We start from the raw sequence: 22991 nt of genomic DNA, 5'->3' as shown, positions 1-22991 counted from the left end.
AAGCAAGCTGTCCCATAGCAACCAGACTGCTACTTCTCTCACCTCCCCCCCCACCTCGAGAGCTTTCCTGTGCCTCAGAATGAGCCTCACCCCACCAAGGAATCACTGTGGGACAGAACCAGGCCAAGATAATCTGATGGCTACTCAGCCTTTGGAATAGCTACTCAAACCAGTGCAAAATGGGTGTTGTCATCTAAAGGGTCTCTGGTTTATAAAAAGGTATCCCCTGCATAATATAAACTTAAAATCACCCCCAGTCCTACCTTTAATTGGCCTGATGGCACTTGTCCTATTAAGATATTAAGATATTGAATATTAAGACATTCAGCCGTGTTCCCTATAGCTTAACAGCCTATTCTCGTTACCTGTAACATTGTCCCTTGTGAAAATTTCACACGTTACCCCCAAGTGCTGCCTAATATTCCACTGTATGGCAACGATCACCTAGGCAACTAAAGGTTTGTTAGTTCTTGGATATTGTGATCATTAATTGATTTCAAGACATTACTAATAACGGCATTGTGAGAGATTACCCAACATCCCTCAGCAAGCCAGAAGTTTCAGGAAATCCACAGCATTCAGCCAAACACAGAAGAAAGAGGCCCCACCCAATGCTCCCGACGATGGTGGGCATCTCTTGATCTTAAACTGTGTCCCTTAAATTGGATGGCTCAAGTCTGATGGTCTTGGTGGTTTGAAATAAAGGCAGCGACATCTGACTGGGTGCCAAATGTCAAAGTATCTTAGTCATAACTGTGATTTTAGCAGGCTCGCAGTAGATAGTTGAAGTGAGTCGAACAGATCTGAGGCTCATCAGAACCACAAAGACCAGGCAATCCCAGCGCCTGGGAAGCAGAGGCAGGGAGATCATGAGTTTGAGGCTAGCCCTGGCACTGTAACAGATTCCTGTCTCAAAACCAAGAGCAAACAAAGAGGAACAGGCGAACCGCTCACAGACTGACTTTATATCCCTAACATCACAGAGCTGGGCTCTCATCGGCCTCCCACGAGCCCCTGCACGTCTGTCCAGCTTTCTTTCTGAGCCCTGCCTTTGGGTTTAATTTAATAATTAAAGGCCTGTGGGCGTTGCCTTTAATCCTAGCACTCAGGAGAGAGAGGCAGGTCTCTGTGAATTCGCGTGGTCTGGTCTACACAGTGAATTCTAAGCCATCCAGGACTACACGGTTAGACTCTGTGTCCAAAGCAATACTACATACATACATACATACATACATACATACATACATACACAAAAATATAATTTTTATGTTTTCAATCAGTTGAAAATTTAATTGAAATGGGATTACCCACCCCCAACCAAGGGATCCCCCATGCTGTAACCTTCAGCTGTGCTGTGTGCTGTGTTATGTCTGTCATGCCTTCTCTGTGGGTCCAGAACAGTCAGGGGTGCCCACCCTCAGGGCTCCGAAATGGACAGCATGCACACGTGTTCATGCGTCAGGTCTTTGTCTTGAATGCTCTAAGACTGCACGGGCAAACACAACATGTTATGTCTTCGTCTTGATCTGTATGCACAGGCAGCCTACATACAGCCTTCTGCATCCTGCTGTTCGCTGTATGGGGCTCACCGGTTGGGTACGTGAGCCTCTGGACCGACTACTCAGTGCTATGCAACAGCCACTGTCTGTTTTCTCGCCTGTGTCTGGTGCGGCTTCCCAACAGTGCTGCAATTGGCTGCCTCTCTCCTTGTACACACTGGCCACTCTGTTTATCTCTGCAGTCTTGATGGGATCCTCCTTCTGACCCCTCTGGGTTTACTCAAAAGCCTACTCCTCATCTTGAGCAGTCCCCAGGCTTTGCCTACAGGGCATCCTGGGAAGTTTGGGGATGAATCTCCAGGTTGCCACGGCTGCCTTCAGCTGCAGCTCGAATGGGTGATCAAGTCAACTGCTCTGCAGCCCGGGGCACCAGGGAGGAGGGTCACTGGGTGATACTTCTGTATCTGTGACAGTCTCAATATTTATATACCCCAACTGGTGTGTTTATACACTGACCCCAGTGCAGCTGTGTTTGGAAAGGTTTCTAAGGAAGTAACCAAGGGTAAATGAGGTTACAAGGGCAGTCCCCGCCATCCAGTAGGTCTGGTGTCCTCATAAGAGACAGAAGTTGGCTCTTTCTCAGTGTGCACAGTAAGGAGAGCCCATGAGGGCACGGTGAGAAGACTGTCCTCCACAAGCCAGTATCCTGAAGCTCAACTGTCTCAGAACCGCGAACTTGTTCTTCCAGAACTGAGAAAATACATTTCTGTTGTTTAGTCTGTTCACTCTGTTATGAGAGTCTAAGCAGGCCATGAGCAGGAGGGATACAATCAACAAGGAATGTGGAACGGACAGGTTTCCACCCTTCTTCTCTCCTAACGTCGGAAGGCTACTATCTGTAATACCTTCATACCATTTACCCCACACAGTAAACAATGGCATGGCCTTAATTTGTTGTGCAATTTAAAACACGTTGTGATTAACACACGTTGTGTGTTGTGATTTTAAAACACGTTCATCATCTCAAAGACACCCTGCAGCTTCCTACCTCATGCCCACGTCCTACGCAGCCACTAACCCACTTTCTGTCCACGGGGACTTCCCTGTCTGCCAGTCTTCACCCAGCGATGGACACCTGGGCTTCCGCGTTTTTGCTGCTGTGGATAACGGTACTGTACACAAGTTTCTGTGTGGATGTTTGTTCTGTTTTCTTCAGTCTAAACCTAGGAGTGGCAGCTATAATATCACATTGGACTTGGCGAGATGGTCTCACCAGCAGTTGATGAGGACTCCAATTCCTCCCCATATTCACAAACACTTGGTATTGCCCGACTTGTGAAGCCATCGCTCCAGTGGAGGAGAAGTAGAATCGAGCTGTGGCTCTCCCTCCTGAATGGTGGTGTTGAGTATTTCTGTTTTCTGGCCATTTTCCCATCTTTGAAGTATTCAAGAATATTTTCAATGTCTGTTATGTGCCAGGTGCTCAGGGGCGCAGATTTAAAACAAAACACTAGATCTTATACCACTAGGATGCCATTTTATTTACTTTTAGCTTTTCTGAGAGCCGTGGGCTCCAGTTGCCCCTGCCTCTATCTCTTGAGGGCCATGATCACACCTATGTGCCACGATGCCCAAGTTTCTACTGTGTTTTATATGATTTATGTTTAGTTAGAAACCGTTCCCCATCCACCTTTCCACTTTGAAGTGTCTGGAGAACAGCTATGGCTAACTATGGTAATTTGGTTTCTAGAAGTAAATCAACTTGTCTCTCTAGATTCTTGACTGCCCTGCCCTGGGGGACCCCAGTAATGGTCAGCCAGGAAAGATGTATATTGATAACCTGATATCTTTTTAATGATGCGCTAATCCAATGAGTTAGTAATGAACTAATTTTATGGCTGGGTGTCCCCACATCTTGAAGAAGAACTGTATTAAAGGGTCACAGCATTAGGAAGGTTGAGAGCCACTGCTCTAACCCCTAGCAATGGTCAACTGTGGCTAAAAAGGGGAACTCTTCACCCTCTGTGTGGGGCCCTGCCTTTCTGGACTGTAACTTTCCAAGCACTGTGGACTCTGAGTCTCACAGAGACTCCACTCTGCAGGGGTTTACCCCTGGTAAAAGTAAAGACTGTACAGTTGCTGACCTTTCTGTGAGCACTTGGTAGCTGTTGGACTCCATTCAGTGGCTGACCAGTGGGAGCTGCAGTCCAGCCCTAAGCGGCTGGCACTCCAGTCTTCAGTGAGGCTCTGCCAGACAGGCAGGAAGGGCACCTGAACACTCAGACCGGTCTGTCACCCTCTCCTGAGCAGCAGCAAACTCAGGCACTAGCACAGGCCATTCATCCTGAAATTCCTCCTTGGTCACAGCCTTCTCAGTGGCAGCTTCTTTTTCTTCTCCCTTCTCTTCTGGATCTCTGCAGACATCAGGCACGGCTTCCCACGTTGCTCACCGGCCCACAGTCAGTAGACCCATCGAGGGAGCTCGAACGAAAATGGCACTGTCTACATAGTGCAGAGGAGAATCTGTTACCTAGAGCGTTGGTAGGCAGGTTGACAGGAAACACCTCTGGGAAGAGGGTGGCGGTCAGCCCTGGTATCCATCACCAAAGGTCCCTGGAAAGCTCCTTGGATCTAGTTAGTGAAGGTCCCAGGAGTGAAGTTGTTCAATGGCAGCGCAAACCTCAGCATAGGCTACAGTTATACCAGCAGCGACTTAAAGCTGACTCGGTTCTAAGGCGTTTCCCATGTGGTGGTTTGAATATGCGTGGCCCATGGGAAGTGGCACAGTTAGTAAGTGTGGCCTTGTTACAGTGGGCGTGGCCTTGTTGGGGTGGGTGTGGCCTTGCTGGAGGAAGTGCGTCACTGTGGGGTTGGGCTTTGAGGCTCCTATGCTCAGGCTTTGCCCAGTGCAGATGAGACCTTCCTCCTGGATTCCTGCAGAGCCAAGTCCGGTCTTGCTCGACTTTTGATCTAGATGTAGAAGTCTTAGCTCCTCCTCTAGCACCATGTCTTTGAGTATGCGGTCACCCTGATAATGGACTGAACCTCTGAAATTGTAAGCCAGCCCCAAGTAAATGTTATCTTTATTTTTTAATATAAGAGTTGCCTTGGTCATGGTGTCTCTTCACAGCAATGAAACCCTAAGACACCCAGGCCCGCTCACATTTGTGATGTACACAGCATTACTTTTCCTTCAGTAGATGTGCAAGTGCACATGTGTGCGAGCGCTCTGCATCTACATGTGGAGAGCAAGGCTGTACCACCTAAGCGTTTTCCTGTCACATCGAACTTAAGGACATTCTTGAGGGCGCCATACGGAGTTTCCCTTTATGTAGGGAATCAAGAACAATGATTGGGGCCATCCATGGCCAGTGAGGGAAGCTAAACTCCCTGTCCCCAACCGCCCCACCTTACAGGGTCTCAGTATGTAAACCAGATGACCAGACTGGCTTTTTGACCAGAAATGTCTACTTCTGCCTCCCAAGTGCTAGGGTTAAAGGTGTGCACCACCATGCCCAGCTACTACTTTCCTTAATGGGCACATTAGTGCTAGACATCCCACTGCAGATGGGCTTGTGACTGACTTTTTGCAAGCTAGGACTACTACTCTACCACCAAGCAGCATCCCAGCCCTAGACTCATGGCTTAGTCCATTTGACAAGTGCGTTTAATTGTAGGTAAGATGTCTGCTTCACTCCTGAGTTTTCACAGCGGGCCAACTTATGAAGAGCCCATGAGGTGTCCAGTGAGTGGCCACCACTGCGTACTATGGAGACGGATGAGACAGGTACAGAGGCCTGCCCGAGTCAGTGAGGAGCTTGTCCAATGTCAGCTCCTCAGATGCTGACCTTTCTCTTCTGAGTTTGTGTTCAGAGAGGTGAGAGGGTAGACCCAGGTCCCTCCACATTGCCAGGAAGAAACAAGAGAAAACTGAATAGATAAGGGGACTTGTACTGAGTGAAATGAGGACCCTGCCTCCTTAGGAAGTATGACACAGACAAATGGGGGAAGAGTCGAGGACAACTCGCGGAAGGGAAGCCCCAGACAATTGCTATTTTTGCAGTTGTCTTGAGCGCAGCAGTCTGGCCTCGGCGGGAAGCAGGGGTGCATCATACCTGGATTCCAGGGCTATTTTATACGCTGAGTAAGAGTAAGACTGGGTCCTCTTAAGGGTTGTCACCCCAAATCAATATATTGATGTTTTAAGCTCAGAATCTCAGACCATGACCTTATTTGAAGTGATTATCATATGTAATTGGTTAAGATGAGGTTGTCAGAGTGAGGTGGGCCCCTCAGACAATGTGACTGGTATTCTTATAACTATGAATATTTTGAGATTGGCATATACATGCGTACACATGACATACACAACTCGTAAGGAAAATGGCAAACACTGGGATAATGTACTCTCAATCCAAGGTTCACCAAGGACGGCTAATAACCTCCAGAGCTAAGGGGTTACTATGGATAGCCCACGCCTCAAATGGAACCCAGAACACAGCCACCTCAGGTGCAGACCTGGAAAACCATACAGCTGAAATGTCTGTGGAAGCCACCCTATCTGTGGTATTTGCTTGACAGCTCTAGCGACCACTTGAAGATGCAAAACCTGACAGCCTCATGGGACAGACAACGCTTTCACTGAGAGTGAAGACATTTACAGTCAGTAAAGCACACGGCAGATTCCTACTGTTCCTTCACGTTTATTTGCTTCAGGTAGTTAAGGCCCCTGTAACTCATCTCAAGGCTCCTCCAGCCCTAAGGCCATGTTCTGCTGCAGGCCCTTTCCCGAGGCTATGAGAGCAGAGTCTGTCTAGCCAGAAGAGGCTCCCAGTGTCCTGTGCACAGCCTGAGTCAGTGCTCAGTATCTGTACTTTGTGGAATAGTCCTTGGGCGACACCACCAGGCCTCGGCCTTTGCGGGCGCCACGGTACACGGTCTCTATGATGTCAACCATTTCCTGCTTGTCTTCCATGGCCCAGTTGATCTTGTTATTGTTACCAGTGCCCAAATCAATCATGATGTGTTTGTTTCTGAAAGAGAAGAGAAGAGCGATGCTCACAGAGAGCCCCACGCACGTCTGGTCTCTCTGCGGCCTAAGCACCTGTAATGCCATTTAAGAGCACAGACCACTCAGAGAGTCCACAGTTCAAGACAAAATAAAGACAAACACTAAATATAATTTTCTATAGAAAAACTCTGCACTCTTCTTGGATTTTCTGTGCATTTGTTTACATATATAATTTAGTTCTTTTGAGACAGGGTCTCTACATATCTCTGATTGTCCTGGAACTCACTTTGTAGATAGGGCTGGCCTCAAACTCAGAGACCCCATTGCCCCTGCTCCCGAGTTCTAGACTGAGGGCATGCACCGCTGTGCCCTGCAATTGTGCATCCGTATCTTGGACTGTAAAGGTCAAAGACAGCTGTATCGTTCTGAAAGACAAGCAGTTTTCCCGAGGTGCTCTAATTTTCCTGAAAAAGCCTGTGACCTTCTCATGCTTTGTGCACAGGGACTTGGTACAGATTCACCAAACGCTTTGTAACCGTGGGTTGAGAATGATGGCTTTGCCCACCTGGTATGCTGTGACTGAGAAGCAAACAGTCCTTAGCCACTCACCCTTCAGAGGACAGGCCTTTCCCTCACTTAGGAACCTGCATTTGTACTTTCTGAATAAAGATATTAATCCCTACTGAATTTGCATGAATTTTTTCAAGTTTCTAAAGATCTGTTTCTATTAGTCTAACACTATGGGATCACTTCTATGGAATCACACACTGGCTTCCACTATAGCCCATGACCACGCCCCACTGGTTCTGAGAGCAGTGAAAAGGTCAGTTTGACATGACATATGTCAAATATTCACTCCCAGGGAGCATTCCATGTCCTCAGTTAGCCCAGGAAGGGGGTGGACACCCACACCTCCTCCTACCCACATGCACAGCAGCCCTACTGGGCTCTATGGCTTAGTCTCTCTGTAAGCACACTGGACATGACTAGTACTTTGTATACCCGGGAACCCTGTGTGATTCTGACAGGCTTCAGTCAGTTTTATCTCTGCAAAGGGTTTTTGTAAAGAGGAGCCTGGCTTCTCTTACTCTGTCCCAGTCCTAAGAGTAAAACCTGGTAGGTACTCAGTGTACCTGGTAGGTACACTGGGATATAAACTGACCACTCTTGACTCTTGTTCTAGAACTTTGGATCACAGAAGAAGGAGGAAATTTGTCTTCTTTTCTGAGTCCACTATCTGTCCTAATGACCTCAAAGACACCGGCTGTCCCTACCCACACACCAACACTGCTTCCTCCAACCTCCTCCCATGCCTGTCGCTGTCTCTCTAAGCTAGTCCCTCTCTCCCATGTGAAGTGAGCGCCTTGTTTCTCACAAAGAGGAAGGGACTTTGGTTGCACACTGGGAAGGAACTACTGTGTCCTATAGTTGTATGGAAAGCAGAACTTGTTAACTGAACTTGTTTTTTAGCAGAAGAGATTTCCAAACAAGGAAATGCTGCCTGTTTTCTTTCTGTCCGTAAAGGACAGAGATGAGTGGGCTCAGGACTGTTAGTGAGAAAATTAAACTCGCAGCTTCTTCAGATAGCACAGTGCTGAAGGCCAGAACATTCGCAGGCAGCAACTGTGGAGGAAGAGAAGACTGTGGAAAGAAGAGAATGGCCCCCACTGTGGCTGAAAGAGCTGGTCAACCTGCTCAGCTGCAAGCATCAGTCATGAAGGAGACTTGGTTAGATCCCTTCCCAGGGGGAGCACGCAGCTAGGAGTGTAATACTGAGCCTTATTAAAGTTTGTCTGGCCCTGTGTGCTGTGTGTGCAGGTGTGGGGTGTTGGAGGTGGAAGGGGAAGAGGCTCCCTGTTTCTGCCCAATCCCTCTGAGCTGGAACAACTTCACAGGGCAGGGGTCACGCTGTAGACCTCAGAGCAACTGACTGGGTGATCTGGACAATGAGGACTGTGACCTGCTGGTCCCAGGAGTGGGGTCTCTAGGGTCCTTGGAGACCTGGGAGAGGGTCCTGGCTTGCTTTAAGGGAAGGACAGTCTCAAGGATAATAGACAAAATCCTAAAATACCGCCCGTCCCTGGGACCTCTGCTGTGACACTGCACAGGACATTCCTGACACGGGCCAAGCTCCTCAGTAGCTGGCTCTAAAAGGAGATCACTGTGATTACCCAACTCGCACTAGTCTAACCCCCCTCTAAGAAGGAGAGGATTGTGCGAAAAGCTCACTGTGACAGACAATGGATGCTGTCTTACTCAGACAGAGGAGCCTTAAAGAGCAGAGTGGCTCCCACCAACAGCAGCAAGAAGAAAAGCCTCAGACACCTGCAATCACTCAGCCCACAGGTCACGCCTGAGACCCTGCTTACCTCAGCCTCAGAGCTGTTAACTCACAAACGAGAGCCAGTTTACGCTAAGCCTGTGCATGAGATCAAACACACAACTCCGCTTTCTATCTGGACACCGCCTTTGGAGGTCTATGACTATAGACCAACTTCTTTAGTAATTACGAGAAAAACTTTTGATGAGTAGAACCAGTCAAATGAAGAGGTCTTCCCAAATTCCTACCGGAGTGTTGAAGCTCACAAAACAACCTGGGCGTGCATGGAGCGAAGCAGCTCAGGTTTCCTTCTTGGATTTTGTCAATGGACACCACATAAAGTCAGTGCCAATATCTAGCGAGTGAAGCTGTATTCTAAAAGGTTTCTTCATCAGCAGATTTTATCTGAAGGTATTTTAAATGCCTGAAAGAATGTCTATTTAATTACACTTCACAACCATTTCTGGAAAGTATTTCAAGAGTTATTTGTTGTTTGAGTGGATGTTAAAATTGGAATTGGTACTTTACAACTATTTAAAAGACTCAAACTGCACAACTGACTTCCTTCTGAGCAAAGGGATCTGTCTGTCCCATCAAACTTCCAGCCCAACAGAGCTCTATTTAAGCAGCAGTTTCAGACAGCCTACCTGAAGAAGAACATGACCGTGCATGGGTCATAGAGCTCATACATCTTGTTGAAGTCAGGTACTTCTGTAATATCCACAAGATAAATAACTGCAAAATTTTTAACCTGGAAAGAGATTTTAAAAACCAAAATAAGATAAAATTGGTTTTCATTGTATAAAAGTAAATTAAAACAAAAAACAAGACTGTGTAACTGGGCATTTTTTCAAACCAGTTACTAAATATTTGTCCCACAGAGCTGATGAAGAAAAACCACATGGTCCTGCCAGGTTCTGACCAATGCTACTCACAGCTCTCTGCCAGCTCCAAGTCACTTAAGAACTCAACTTGTCTCATGATCAAGTTAACAGTGTTGCAGGAAATGCCCACAGCCCTCTCACTTGCCTACTAACGAGCCGTTTTCTAAGTTTTTGTAAGTTTGTACTTACAAATACTCATTCCATGTTATCAAACTCAACCATCCACTCTCCCCTAATTGCTCATTTCAATGCTTGCAAACACTACTAGTTATTATTCCACATGTTAAATTTTCTACAATTTATTACAATTTTCTAGTGCAAATGTATCAGTTTAATAAAAATTTTTAAAAAGACTGAAAGCACCCTAAATCCCATTGCTGTTAACGTTTTTGCTAAGTTCTCCCTACCTCTTCCTAGATTCATTCTAAAACTCTAGCACTTTGACAAGATGGCCATACTGTATTCTGCTTCCACCAAAGGCATCCTTGTCCACCAAAGACGCTCTTTAGCTGCCGGCTGGAACACTCTTTGCTTATTTCTTTGCTGAGTTCCGAAGAGCATCAATAATTCTACTATGCATATTGACTTTAAATTTATGTATACACTTCCTAAGGATAAACCTTAAAGCAGCCTTAGACACAGAGTGATGCGTTCCTTAAATATGCTCTGTGCACTATATAAAGGCACGACCTAGACATGTCATAGACATGCCACTTGCCCCAAGTCTCGATTCCTAACCCCCGAACTGAGAAGTGACTCTAGGAGGGTCACTATGGATGAAGCTGGTCATGAGGTTAGGCTAGGAGGTGGATCCCCCACTCCGCCACTGCTCTATTTATAGGGACAAACCACATGACAGCTACTGGGAACATGGGCACCAGAGATGTGCACACAAGCTGAAGCCAGCACCAGGAGCCACCAACCAACAAACCAACCCAGGGATTCCCCACTTCCCATCTTCCTTTAAGAAAGATGAAACGGATTACCATGGGTACATGTGGGTGCAGGGTATGCCCAGCATGCGCCAGGATTACCATGGGTACGTGTAGGTGCGGGGTATGCCCAGCATGTGCCAGGATTACCATGGGTACGTGTAGGTGCAGGGTATGCCCAGCATGCGCCAGGATTACCATGGGTACGTGTAGGTGCAGGGTATGTCCAGCATGCACCAGGATTACCATGGGTACATGTGGGTGCAGGGTATGTCCAGCATGCGCCAGGATTACCATGGGTACGTGTAGGTGCAGGGTATGTCCAGCATGCACCAGGATTACCATGGGTACATGTGGGTGCAGGGTATGTCCAGCATGTGCCAGGATTACCATGGGTACAGTGGGTGCAGGGTATGTCCAGCATGTGCCAAGATTACCATGGGTACGTGTAGGTGCGGGGTATGCCCAGCATGCACCAGGATTACCATGGGTACGTGTGGGTGCGGGGTATGCCCAGCATGCACCAGGATTACCATGGGTACGTGTAGGTGTGGGGTATGCCCAGCATGTGCCAGGATTACCATGGGTATGTGTAGGTGCGGGGTATGCCCAGCATGCACCAGGATTACCATGGGTACGTGTGGGTGCAGGGTATGTCCAGCATGTGCCAGGATTACCATGGGTACGTGTAGGTGCGGGGTATGCCCAGCATGCACCAGGATTACCATGGGTACGTGTGGGTGCAGGGTATGTCCAGCATGTGCCAGGATTACCATGGGTACGTGTAGGTGCGGGGTATGCCCAGCATGCACCAGGATTACCATGGGTACGTGTGGGTGCGGGGTATGCCCAGCATGCACCAGGATTACCATGGGTACGTGTAGGTGTGGGGTATGCCCAGCATGTGCCAGGATTACCATGGGTATGTGTAGGTGCGGGGTATGCCCAGCATGCACCAGGATTACCATGGGTACGTGTGGGTGCAGGGTATGTCCAGCATGTGCCAGGATTACCATGGGTACGTGTAGGTGCGGGGTATGCCCAGCATGCACCAGGATTACCATGGGTACGTGTGGGTGCAGGGTATGTCCAGCATGTGCCAGGATTACCATGGGTACGTGTAGGTGCGGGGTATGCCCAGCATGCGCCAGGATTACCACGGGTACGTGTAGGTGCGGGGTATGCCCAGCATGCACCAGGATTACCATGGGTACGTGTGGGTGCGGGGTATGCCCAGCATGCACCAGGATTACCATGGGTATGTGTAGGTGTGGGGTATGCCCAGCATGTGCCAGGATTACCATGGGTATGTGTAGGTGCGGGGTATGCCCAGCATGCACCAGGATTACCATGGGTACATGTGGGTGCGAGGTATGCCCAGCATTCGAGAGGATTACCATGGGTACAGTGGGTGCGGGGTATGTCCAGCATGCGCCAGGAGGGCAACATCAGGAGAGTTTTCTTTCACCACGGAGATGTTCCAAGGACTGACTTCAGGTTATTAGGCTTATGTGCAAATACTTTTGCTGCCTTGCTGTACACCCAGCCTCCTTATTCCTGGACATATTATCTCATTTTATATTCAGAGGAGCCTTAGCATGCTGCCCTTAGAGACAGTGAGGCACCAGCTGGCACAAGGTCACACCACAAGTATCTCCAGGTTTGGCTCCATGTTCTCTCGAGTAGCTTTGCTATCCCTGAGGTGTCAGTACTGGTGAGGACTAAAGACTGCACAACACTTAGGCCTCAGTACTCAGGACAGAGCTGCATGACGAAGGGAGTCGACTATGGTGCCTGTGTACACACACACACACACACACACACACACACACACACACACACACACACACACACACACAGGCTGTTCACTTGGGTTTGTCTGAGATGGGATCTTCTTATTCATATAGCCCAGGATGACCTCACACCTGCTCTGTAGTCCAAGGGGATCCTGACGTGATCCTCTGCTTCTGAGTACGGGGATTACGTGTGGACCAACCTCGCCTGACTATGAATACCTTACTTAGTGTTCTCCCTTTTGGGGCACAGGATTGAACCCAGGGCCTCATGCCTACTAGGTGAGCGTATTACCACAGAACTTAACCTGTCTTCTTTTATTTTGAAATAGGGTCTCACTAAATTTCCCTGACTGGCCTTTAAGTCATGTTATAGCCCAGTCATGCCCTGGACTTGTGGTCTTCTTGCTCCAGTTCCCCAAGTTCTGAAATGGCAGGCACCCGCCATTACACCCATTTCCTTTATCTCTTCATGGCTAATAATCCTAAAACCTACCAGCTAGGCTGGACACAGAACTTAGTGTCTGCTACATGTGCAAAGTCTTTGGTTCAATACCCAGTGTGTTCCCCCACCAAGCTACCTGCAAAAAACAAACTCTCGCCTTATATGTAGGCCAGTGGTAGAGCACTTGCCTAGTATACGCAATGCCCTGGACTGGGTTTCCAGAACATCAAAAACTACAAACCCCACCCAGAAATCCAGTTTGGTAACTTAGTTTATGGGGAGTAACCTGTCTGTCGCCTGGGATCTGCTTCCAGTGGTACAGCACAAAGGTGAGTTCAAGACTGCCACCCTGACAGTGTAACAGGCATTGGCTGCACTCTATTGCTGGCAATATTCCAAAAGTCAGCAAGGAAATTAAATCATAAAGTGACAGTTTATACTTAACAAGGACTTCAACGTACATGATACACTGTGCACGTCTGGCACATGAAGTGTACGTGCCGTGTACACATCATGGTGCATGAAGGACGTGTGTGCGTTACCATCTGCACATCATGGGGCGCAAGGGATGTGTTTATATTAATCACTAGAAACCATGAACTCCACTCCCTCACCTCGTGCACGCCTTAGTTAGATCTCAGTTCACTGAAAACTGCTTTCCCACAGCATCCATGTTGAAATCATCAGCCAGGTCACCAGCTCCCAGCTTCCATAGTAAACACATTCCATCCTGGTATTATTTAAAAATAAAATTGCTCACCATAGAAGATGAGGCCATAGAATCATCAGATCAGGAGGCTGTGTTCCATTTTCTGTTCAACTTGTCCAAGATCATCCAGTTTACGTACCAACCACAAAACCGTTTAAATATGGGGACATTCAGCTACCAGGGAGAGCAACTCTATAAACACCAACCTGCTTGAAGACACACGTTTCTCCTGTCTTCAAGCTTAGTCCGGCCCATCATCATCAGACAAAGACTCCATGTCAAACATACATACTCTAAGGACTTACATAAACATTTCAGGGCAGATTGGCTCAGTGTCTGAGAACCTGCCACAGACAAGGAGCTTCTTGATCATGAATTCTAATTCTTTCAACAGTCTGAGACCATGTCAGTGTTTCACATGCCAAGAATTTAAGGTTCAAAGCCCCAGGGGAAAAAGAGCTGAAACTGCACCCAGGTCTGCCCCAGATGCCCCTGGATGAGAATTCCTGAGCTGAGTCATGAAGAAACTGTTCTGCCTGAAGAGGTGGAGGCAGAACTGTGGAGGGCGGGCGTCATTCAGTAAAGAGAACTCCACCTATAAAGACAGAAAGAGCTGGGCAGTGGCACCACCTCTAATCCGAGCACTGGGAGGCAGAGGCAGGCAGATCTCTTGAGTTGGGAGGCCTAAGTTGGTCTCCAAAGTAAGTTCCAAGGTCAGCTATGCAAAGAAACCGTCTCAAAACACAATAAAAGAGAAAGAAAAAGACAGACACAAGACAGCAGTCGAACCTCATTGTCTAGCTTCTGGATGAGAAAGCAGAATTAGGAATCTCTTCTTGGAGCGCCTATTCACAAGGTCCTAGACACAGGCCAGGCTCTGTAGGTGCCAAGAAAGGAACCTGACGATGGCTTTTAAGTACTGCTTGGTACAACTTGAGGTTGGGCTGGGAGAGACTACCTCATGGCCACCATTTGCTTCTGACCAGCCCCGAGCACCTCAGGTGTTGATGCTGGGACTTCAGTGTTAGCGTAGAACCCTTTACAGGAGAAAGCATGAGGGCTAGGAGGAACCCCCCCCAGTGACACAGCCAATGTACTTAACATGTGTAAGGCCCGCACTGCAATTTCAGACACCAGCCCAATCAACAAGGAGGCACCTGTACTGAGGTCCCTGAGAACTCAAGTCAGACAGAACTAAAAAGCTGTGACTGACTCCTGGGCAAGACGGGAGAAACTGCTTATGAAGCTGAGGGAGGGTAACCATGGAAAACACTAAGGTGAGGAAGTTCCTGGCAAGACAGGAAGAGACAATTAGGTGGGTAGGGAAGGAAAGTGTCAGGCGGCCTTCACGCTATGATGAAGACATGGACCAGATGTTCTTCCTAGCAGGCAGTGAGGTGAGGGGCTAAGGTGGAATCATCACAAACCAAAACCCAGTTTCCTGGTAGTTTTGCTAAGACAAGATCTTACCCTGTAGTCCCAGCAGGCCTAGGACTTGCTAAGTAGATTGGACAGGCTTAGAACTCAAGATATGCCTGCCAGAGGGAGCCTTACCACTGGCTTACTCTGCCCTCTTGTAATGGCCTGCCAACATCTTAAATGTCATAAAGCAGAAATACTCATTTCATACACATTACAACAAAGCTAAAATTAAAAAAAAAAATTAACGGGAAGACTAACCTGCCTTCCTCAAAATTAACTACCAATCAATGCCACCAAAGTTAAGAATGGGGATTATTTTGATTATTTACAGCCAGACTCCCCAGCCCCCCAAATATAGAAATTGGTAAGAGGAATCATGTCCTCTCAAAAATGAAAACCTCGGCTGTTTTATAACTCTTCAGCTCAACCCGACGCCCTATAGGGTGGAATGTGTTACCTCCACAGAGGTGCCCTTGGGACTAAACTCGAAGCACTAGAAGGATTAACCAATCAATTCCCACAATAAACGTGTTCTCCTTCTTATATATTTTTATTTGTTCAGGTTAGAGATTGCAATTTAATTTCTGCTTGTCCTTTCCTTAAGATCTACAAATTCTGCTCCTGTATCAGTCCAGAACCCATTACCATCTCTGACCAGGAAAGGGAACATTCTTCTTCAAAAGGAGGGAGGGCAGGGCCAGGCAGTTCCCCACAGAAAGCAAGAGTGGGTAACTCCCCACGGGGCAGAGGGCATGAGGACTAACTTGATGGTTCCACTCCAAGGAAAACCCAGAAAACACTGGCAAAGGCAGAACACTGGGGTATTCTCAAGTTGTCCCCACTTCCTGTTTGGCATTCCAGGCTTTGGAAACCTGCGGGATACACACAAACAGTACAGCACCGAACAGAATCTGATGGCAGCATGAAGAAGCCAAGAAAGGCTGCACGGCAGTCCTCAGGCCTCCTTGACTCCCGCACAACAGTTCTGTCTAGGTGTGCCTCCATGATCACACAGGTTATGCAGAAGGTTGCTAAGCAGCGAAAGGAGAGCCATTCGGGTCACAGAGCAGGGACTGCAGGGCAAGGTTCCCAAGAACAATATAAGGCTAAACTACAAGGACCTGTAGTGCTCAGGCAGGCTCTAAGAGGCGGACCCCAAGGTCTGCAAGCTGTCTTGGACATCAGTGCTGTCTTTGCCATCACTGCCACTGTCGCCTACAGCCAGGTTCTCCTGCTGACAGGCCTCTTCAGAACCAGGAAGTGTGCTCCCCTGATTCTCCTTGGAACCCAGAACCACGTATCTGCCTTTCTTCAGCACCAGCTGCCTTCTCAGCTCATCCGCCATCTGCGAGAGATCTCGCTTCATAGCATATGCATCTTCGCCATCTGCATAGTACTTGGGCTCCACCTCACTGACCTGGAAGTTCAGGGTGTTGGAATAGAGGTGCAAGGCTGCTCGGTTGCTCTTCCTGACATGCAGGGACACGTACTTAGCACTGAAGTTCTCGATCATGGCCCGGGAGGCCTGGTCCATCAGCTTCTGGGCCAGGCCAAGGCGCCGGTGGGAGCGTTTCACGGCCAGTGAGGTGATGTGTCCATGAGGGACATCATCGGGGTCCTCCTCCATCTTGGCCAGGACGTAGCCCACGATCTTGCCGTCCTCGTCCTCGGCGATGTAGGAGAGCTGAGGCCACGAGAGGCCGTGGTAGAAGTAGTACTTCATCTGGTAGTTCTCGGGCAGGCACAGCAGGTTGCAGTGCTGCATGTTCATCAGGTCGTCCGGCCGAGCCCGGCGGATGTTCATACTGGCGGCAGGAAGGCCTGTCAGACCCCGAGAGTCAGAGAGGATGCCACAGAGCACAAGCGACACCAGCACCGTTTGCCTCGAGGAATTGACACAAAGGTGTATTTCAAAACTCAAGAAACACAGTATGTCACTACAAATGCATCTCTGACGAGTATGGGTGATCAGATCGTCCCTAAGGCAACTACATGACCTTAATTATACTCATGCTTCGAGATGCTCCTATCCAACAGGACTCTGCTGTCTTGGCAAAGACTGCATCCTTCGACAGTGAGGCTGCGGCACACACGGTGCAGGCGGGAGGCAGCGGCAGACGTCCCTAGCGCCCTGCTAACCTGTGAGCCTTCTAGGATTCTATGTGCACCAGCTGAGTGTGCAAAAATCTCCAAGAGGGGCTGCCTGAACTCAGTCTGGCTTCCATGGAGGTAAGAGATAAACCAGCAGCACGGTTTCTCCCGTCACTGTCCATCCATTTATCAATTTCCAGTTCACTATAATTTCCACCTGTTTTATCTAAAACTGAGATTAAAGTAAATGTCCACTACTTTTCCCCTCCAATATCATTTTGAAAATCTAAAATAAAATGAATACTGCTTTGCATATGCCCAGCAGAGGATTTATTTCCCACAGCTATGGAACTTTAGAAAGCATGGACAACATGTATGTGTATGTGCTTCCTAACAAGCACACATCTGAGCCAGAGGAACCTTTCACATGTCTGTTACGCTTTTCTGTTTTTGTGAGACAGGGTTTCTCTGTGTAGCCCTTGCTGGCCTCAAACTCAGAGAGACCATCTGCCCCTGCCTCCCAAGTGCTGGATTGATGGCATGTGCTACCATGCGGCTCACTTGTGTCTCACTTTTATGACTTGTAGAGACCTCTGCACTAACTTGCCTTGTCTCCCCTTTATGCCCAGCTTTATGTCCCCTTTCATAACAGGCACAAGCTAGAAGTTGCTTAACTAACTTGTGGAAGGGCCTGGCAGATTCTGCATGGTCCACTCCTTACTGTCAGCTACGGGACCATTCTAACCCACAGGCCTATCTGAGATTCCTCACTTAGGCGAGCACTGACTGCCACAGATCAAACACAATCTTTACCCTCATGACCCATTATTCTTTAAAAGCTCTGTAAGCATTATTTGTCTTGTATAGTTTTCTAAAATTCTATGGTTTTGTATGCATAAGGTGTGTATATGTGGAACATATATGCCATCATAACACACGTGTGGAGGTCAGAGAACAAACAAGGGAATTGGTTCTTTCCTGGACTTTGAGGTGGATTCTGTGGCAAGGCCTCCACTGTTGTCTCACCAGCCACAGTGTCTTTCAGAACACACGGTCACATTTCAATATATTTTATATATTAAAGATATTTTAGATGCCATTTGTATGGGCTTTTTAGTATATAAAAACGGTCTCTCCATTCCTGCCTGTCACAGTATCAAGGGAATACTCATCTCTAAAAACACTTGTGACAAAGTATATTCCTACTCCTGGGAAACGAGATCACAGGTACATGAAAGTCTTTCTTCAAAAATTGCATGAAGCCACTTTACAGAGAAGTTACTCAGTAAACTCTAGATCTGCAGCTGAGCTCCCTACCACCTTTAACTCAGTACTCCAGCATCACATGGAGATGCAACAGCAAGAGGAAGCAGCTCGCTGTCTAATGCGTATCTCAGGAGAACAGGGACACTCAAGTCCAGCCTGAACACACACAGCTTTTACTCACTTTAAGACAGCTGGGATATCCAAACAGGACTCACACAAGATGAGGAAGATCTCCCACTATCTTCCATTTCTGCGGAGGGAGATTTTTAAATAGTTATACTGTTCTTTATACTAAAATCTTAAATTTCAAAAATTTATGTTGAATGCTTCCTGGAGTTTCCAAAATTATGAATGTTTATTTGCCATCATACTGAGGAAGTAGAACAATAATAATGATTTTAATGTATTTCAAGCTTACATCTTAAAACTATACTAAAACATAGTATTAAAAGTTTATTAAAGATATGGAAGAGATTACTCAGTGGTTAAAGAGCTTGCAGGACTCAAGTTCAGACCCCCAGAAACCTTCATAAATACCAAAACATGATGGCCTACCTTAATTCTAGTCCTAGAAGATGGAAGACAGGGGATCCCTAGAGCAAGCTGGCTAGCAAGGCGAGCCTTACTGGCAAGCTCTAGTGTTAAGGAAAGACCCTGCCTCGGTGAATAACGAGTGGAGAGTGACTGAGGAGGACTGCCACAGGGCACCTGCCCAGCACGCCAGCACAACAGAGTTATTAAGAGGGGCCAGAGGGTAGCTCATTAAGAATGCAATCACGGGGTTGGGGATTTAGCTCAGTGGTAGAGCGCTTGCCTAGCAAGCTCGAGTCCCCAGCTCCAAAAAAAAAAAAAAGAATGCAATCACACTTTTTTTTTGGACGAAAGAAAAGGCATCTTAAAAGACAAAAGGAAATATTTTTCAAAGGAGACTAAGGAACCCAACACCACATAGAACCTATATGTCTGTTGAATGGGATGATGGCAGATGCTGTCCGCACCAGATGCACAAGAGAAGCAGCACAGAGAAATCTTAAATTCTGTTCAGCTGGGAAAAGCTAAGGGCCTCAGACACAGCCATCCTAACGGACCCAACCTGACACTGCTCACACCACCTTCAGGTCAAAATAGTTAAAGGACAGCTGTCTCCAACCCAACAGGGAACTTGCCTGTAGTGCGGCTTCAGTGAATCTCAGTTTGCCTTTGTCTGAGGGACCCCACCGCCTCATTCGTACTCTAGCCTGACCGGCAGGAGAGCCTGCATAAGAGAAGTGATGCCCTCCTTATCCCCCAGCCACACTCTCAGGCCTTCACTGTCCTGGAGTCCGAGAGGAACAGGGCAAGGCTGGCTGAGAAGTACTGCTACCCAGAGGCTAATCTCCACTGAGGAGCTCCTGAATTCACCTCAGTAATAAGGACTTCTGGGCCTCAGCCCAGACCAAGTGAGTGTTCCTGAGACTCACTTCAGAAGCAATCCCAAAGGCACCTGTGGTAACCGGATGTCAGAACTGCCCTCCGATGTTCTCTCCTAAACTGGAAAGCAGACCACCAGGCAACAGAAAGCCAGATAACGTTGCTTTTCCTGCACAGACGTCTTCCTGTGTTACTCCAGAGAATGCCTTTAGTATGGTGACTGTAGCTCAGAGGCAGAGCACCCGACTAAAATTCCCAAGACCCTGACTTCACGTACAGCTCAAGTAAATACGGTAACAATCCTGTGAGTGAAGTCATTTGAAAGATAAGAACTGCTTTAAGCCAACGTACGTTAGCATCCGTGAGAGGGAAAACAGTTTCAGCATTTCTATCAGCGTTAACTCTTCTCTAACACAAACTTTCAGGCTAGGCATGCTGGCAAATGCCTTTAATACCAGCACTGGAAGGTGGAGGCAGAGGCAGGTAGATTTGGCTGTGATGTCTAAAGACTACATACATTCCAGGGCTACGTGGGGGAGGTCCTGTCTCAAACAAATAAGTAAGAAAATAAATGACTATTCAAATTACTTATGGAATAATATTAAATATTACCGTCTTTGCCATTCGCCCTGTTGATACAATCATAAAAAACACTAAGTCATCCTAAAACTGTGAAGAGGAATTCACAGGAGGAGAATGAACCTCCTAATCGTGAACGGTACCTGACAACTGCACTTCTACTGTCAGGGAATAAATACTGCCACCCAGCTTAAAAGATGAAAAGTTAAGAACACCAGTTCTACCCAAACACAGCCCTACTTTCTCCTAACACTTTCTGTATCTGAGTAACTGCCAGCTACAAATCGAGTAACTGGCAAAGCGCTTGGAGGTTCATGCCGATCATATCCCAGGACTTGTGAGGAGGTAGGGAGAATGAAAGAATGTTCTGAGTCTGTCTTCCCTTTCTCCCTCTGGGGAGAAAGGGGGCAAAAGTTTACCATGGAAATAACCTAGAAGTTCTGCTTCAAAAGTACAATAAATTTGTAAGGTATCAAGAAAAAGGCAATACTGTTAAACTAAGCTCCAACAGGCCCAACGAAGGTTGCAAAATCATTCTGTTCACTACACACACACGCAATACAGTAACAATTTTTGTTTGTTTTTGAGAGTCGGTCTTATACAGTCCTGACTGACCCAGAACTCTTGCCTCAGCTTCTAGAGTGCTGGATTAAATGCATATGCCACCGCTCCTGGCCCTGGTAAACCCTTTTAAAAACACGGTCCAAAGCGGTGCCCCGTAACCCCAGAACTCTAAGAGACTGAGGTATCGTGTTCAAGGTCTGTCTAATCATATAAAAGACCCATCCCAGGACAATCCCCTTCCGTAATCACAAAAACAAAATTTATCATCACAACGAGTCACTTATTTTAGGAGGAAGATCATAAATTTCTTCAAAATCTGAGAGATTCTAACCATTTCTGGCACGAACCTTTCCAGTACGAATACATGAACCCCCGTCTCTCTCTTTGTGGGTCAATGGTCTGCCTGGAGCTCTGGCAGATTCAGGCTTGAATCTCGTGTCCAAACCACCCTGCCGGGCCCAACAGGGCGAACACTGCACAGGCGTTACCTTTTCGGCAATGCTGTACAGAACCTCGTCCATCTTCATGCAAGTGGGGTCCCAGTCGTGTCCGAAGCGAATGACGACCACGCGGTCCTCCTCCGAAAGAATGGCCTGGTCTACCTGCCAGCCATTGTGCAGATGCGGAAGCATGTACGACATCTTGAACGCGCTTGCGCGGCCGGACGCCGCGAACTACCTATGGGTGTAAAGAGCTGAGGTCGCGACCCCATCCAGACCCCAAGAACCCGGCCTGCACCCCAGATTCTCTGCCTAGGGCCACCCCAGACTCTCTGCCTGGGGCTCCATTGCAAACCCGCAGGCCACCGCCATCCCAGACCTCCAGTGCCCGCCCGGGGCCCGAAGGCCATACAGGGCCTCGGCTCGCACCGGAACCACACCCCCGCATCTCCAGCCCCTCAGGAACCATACTCCAGCGGCCCCTGCCCCACTGGGCCACATTAGACGACCTCTAACCTCGTGTGAGCCCACGCGGCCCGACCGCCGGGTCCTCCACCCAGCACCAGCGCCAGCGCCTCCCGCGCCCTCACGCGCTGACGCTTTTTCAGCGTTACTGCGCAGGCGCACGCCTGCGTCACGCGCATGCGGGGGGAGGACGCGCTCCACCTCCTGTTCTGGTCGCCGCCAAGCGATCTGTGCTTGAACTTTCTGCACCGGATCGAGCGAGCGAGCGAGCGAGCGAGCGAGCAGTCCCATAGTGCATCGTACTCGCATTCTTGGCGGCCCGATGCCTCTGCCAAGGGATGCCAGAGTCTAATCTCAGGCCGAGCCTCGTTAGCAAGTGCTTCAAAGCATGGTCAAGACCCCACTCGTAACGCGTCTAGTGGTGGAGAGTGGTGGTCTGCCTCTATCTTTTATTATTTCTTATTGTGCTGAGAAATACGACAAGTCTTTGGCCAAACTTCAGCCATGCTCCTGATCTTTTCCATAGGTCTATCAAGGCATTCTTCTGTAAAATATCTTTCAGCGTCTTCAGACACTCCTGGATATGATCAAGTTTTTGGACCTGTAACTTACCCCAGAGATCAGATGTCCTTGGCTTCAGCCATTATCATCTTCCTAATTTCTCTTTCACAGATCCATCCCTCTTCCACCATAATGTTCCACAGTCAGTGGCTGAACACATCTTCCTTCCTACAAGACCATGTTGTAGTGTTCCTACAACACTCCATCATCTTAAGCTATGGTTTCCTTTACTGTATCTATGTACATGTGTGCGCGCGTGTGTAAGTCTGCCACTTTAACCATTTACTGGCATTAAGTATATGTATTGTACAACCATCACCACTATTCATCCCCTGATAAAAATTAAATTAATTAATTAAAAAGCAGCGGCCAGAGAGATGACTCCAAAGTAAAAAGCATTTGTGGCTCTTCAAGAAGACCTAGGTTCTGGGGCAAGAGAATTGGCTCAGCAGTTCCAGAAGACCTTGGTTCAATTCCCAGCACCCACATGGTGGCTCACTGTTGTCTGTAATTCCAAGATCTGGCACCCTACACAGACATGCATGCGGGGAAAACACCAATGCGCACAAAATAAAACAAGACCCAGATTCAATTTCCAGC

The 22991-nt window shown here is 47.9% G+C and overlaps 2 protein-coding genes across 2 annotated transcripts; both read right to left on the bottom strand.

Moving 5' to 3' along the window:
* Window positions 1-6182: 6182 nt before the first annotated feature.
* Window positions 6183-21971, bottom strand: Txnl4a (thioredoxin-like 4A). Its single transcript, NM_001309168.1, has 4 exons — window positions 21882-21971; window positions 21414-21603; window positions 9478-9581; window positions 6183-6532 (listed from the first exon to the last, which is right to left on the bottom strand). The coding sequence occupies exons 2-4, from the start codon at window positions 21564-21566 to the stop codon at window positions 6361-6363; spliced, it is 429 nt and encodes a 142-aa protein (NP_001296097.1). The 5' UTR covers window positions 21567-21603; window positions 21882-21971; the 3' UTR covers window positions 6183-6360.
* Naa12 (N(alpha)-acetyltransferase 12, NatA catalytic subunit) lies at window positions 15547-21939 on the bottom strand. The gene is made up of 4 exons (NM_001077676.1): window positions 21882-21939; window positions 21414-21603; window positions 18554-18622; window positions 15547-16898 (listed from the first exon to the last, which is right to left on the bottom strand). The coding sequence occupies exon 4, from the start codon at window positions 16817-16819 to the stop codon at window positions 16157-16159; it is 663 nt and encodes a 220-aa protein (NP_001071144.1). The 5' UTR covers window positions 16820-16898; window positions 18554-18622; window positions 21414-21603; window positions 21882-21939; the 3' UTR covers window positions 15547-16156.
* Window positions 21972-22991: the final 1020 nt, after the last annotated feature.

Source organism: Rattus norvegicus, chromosome 18 (genome assembly GCF_036323735.1).
Source record: "Rattus norvegicus strain BN/NHsdMcwi chromosome 18, GRCr8, whole genome shotgun sequence".
Lineage (NCBI taxonomy): Eukaryota > Metazoa > Chordata > Mammalia > Rodentia > Muridae > Rattus > Rattus norvegicus.
The sequence above is the reverse complement of the archived record's forward strand: the minus strand, read 5'-3'. Positions and strand labels throughout refer to the sequence as shown.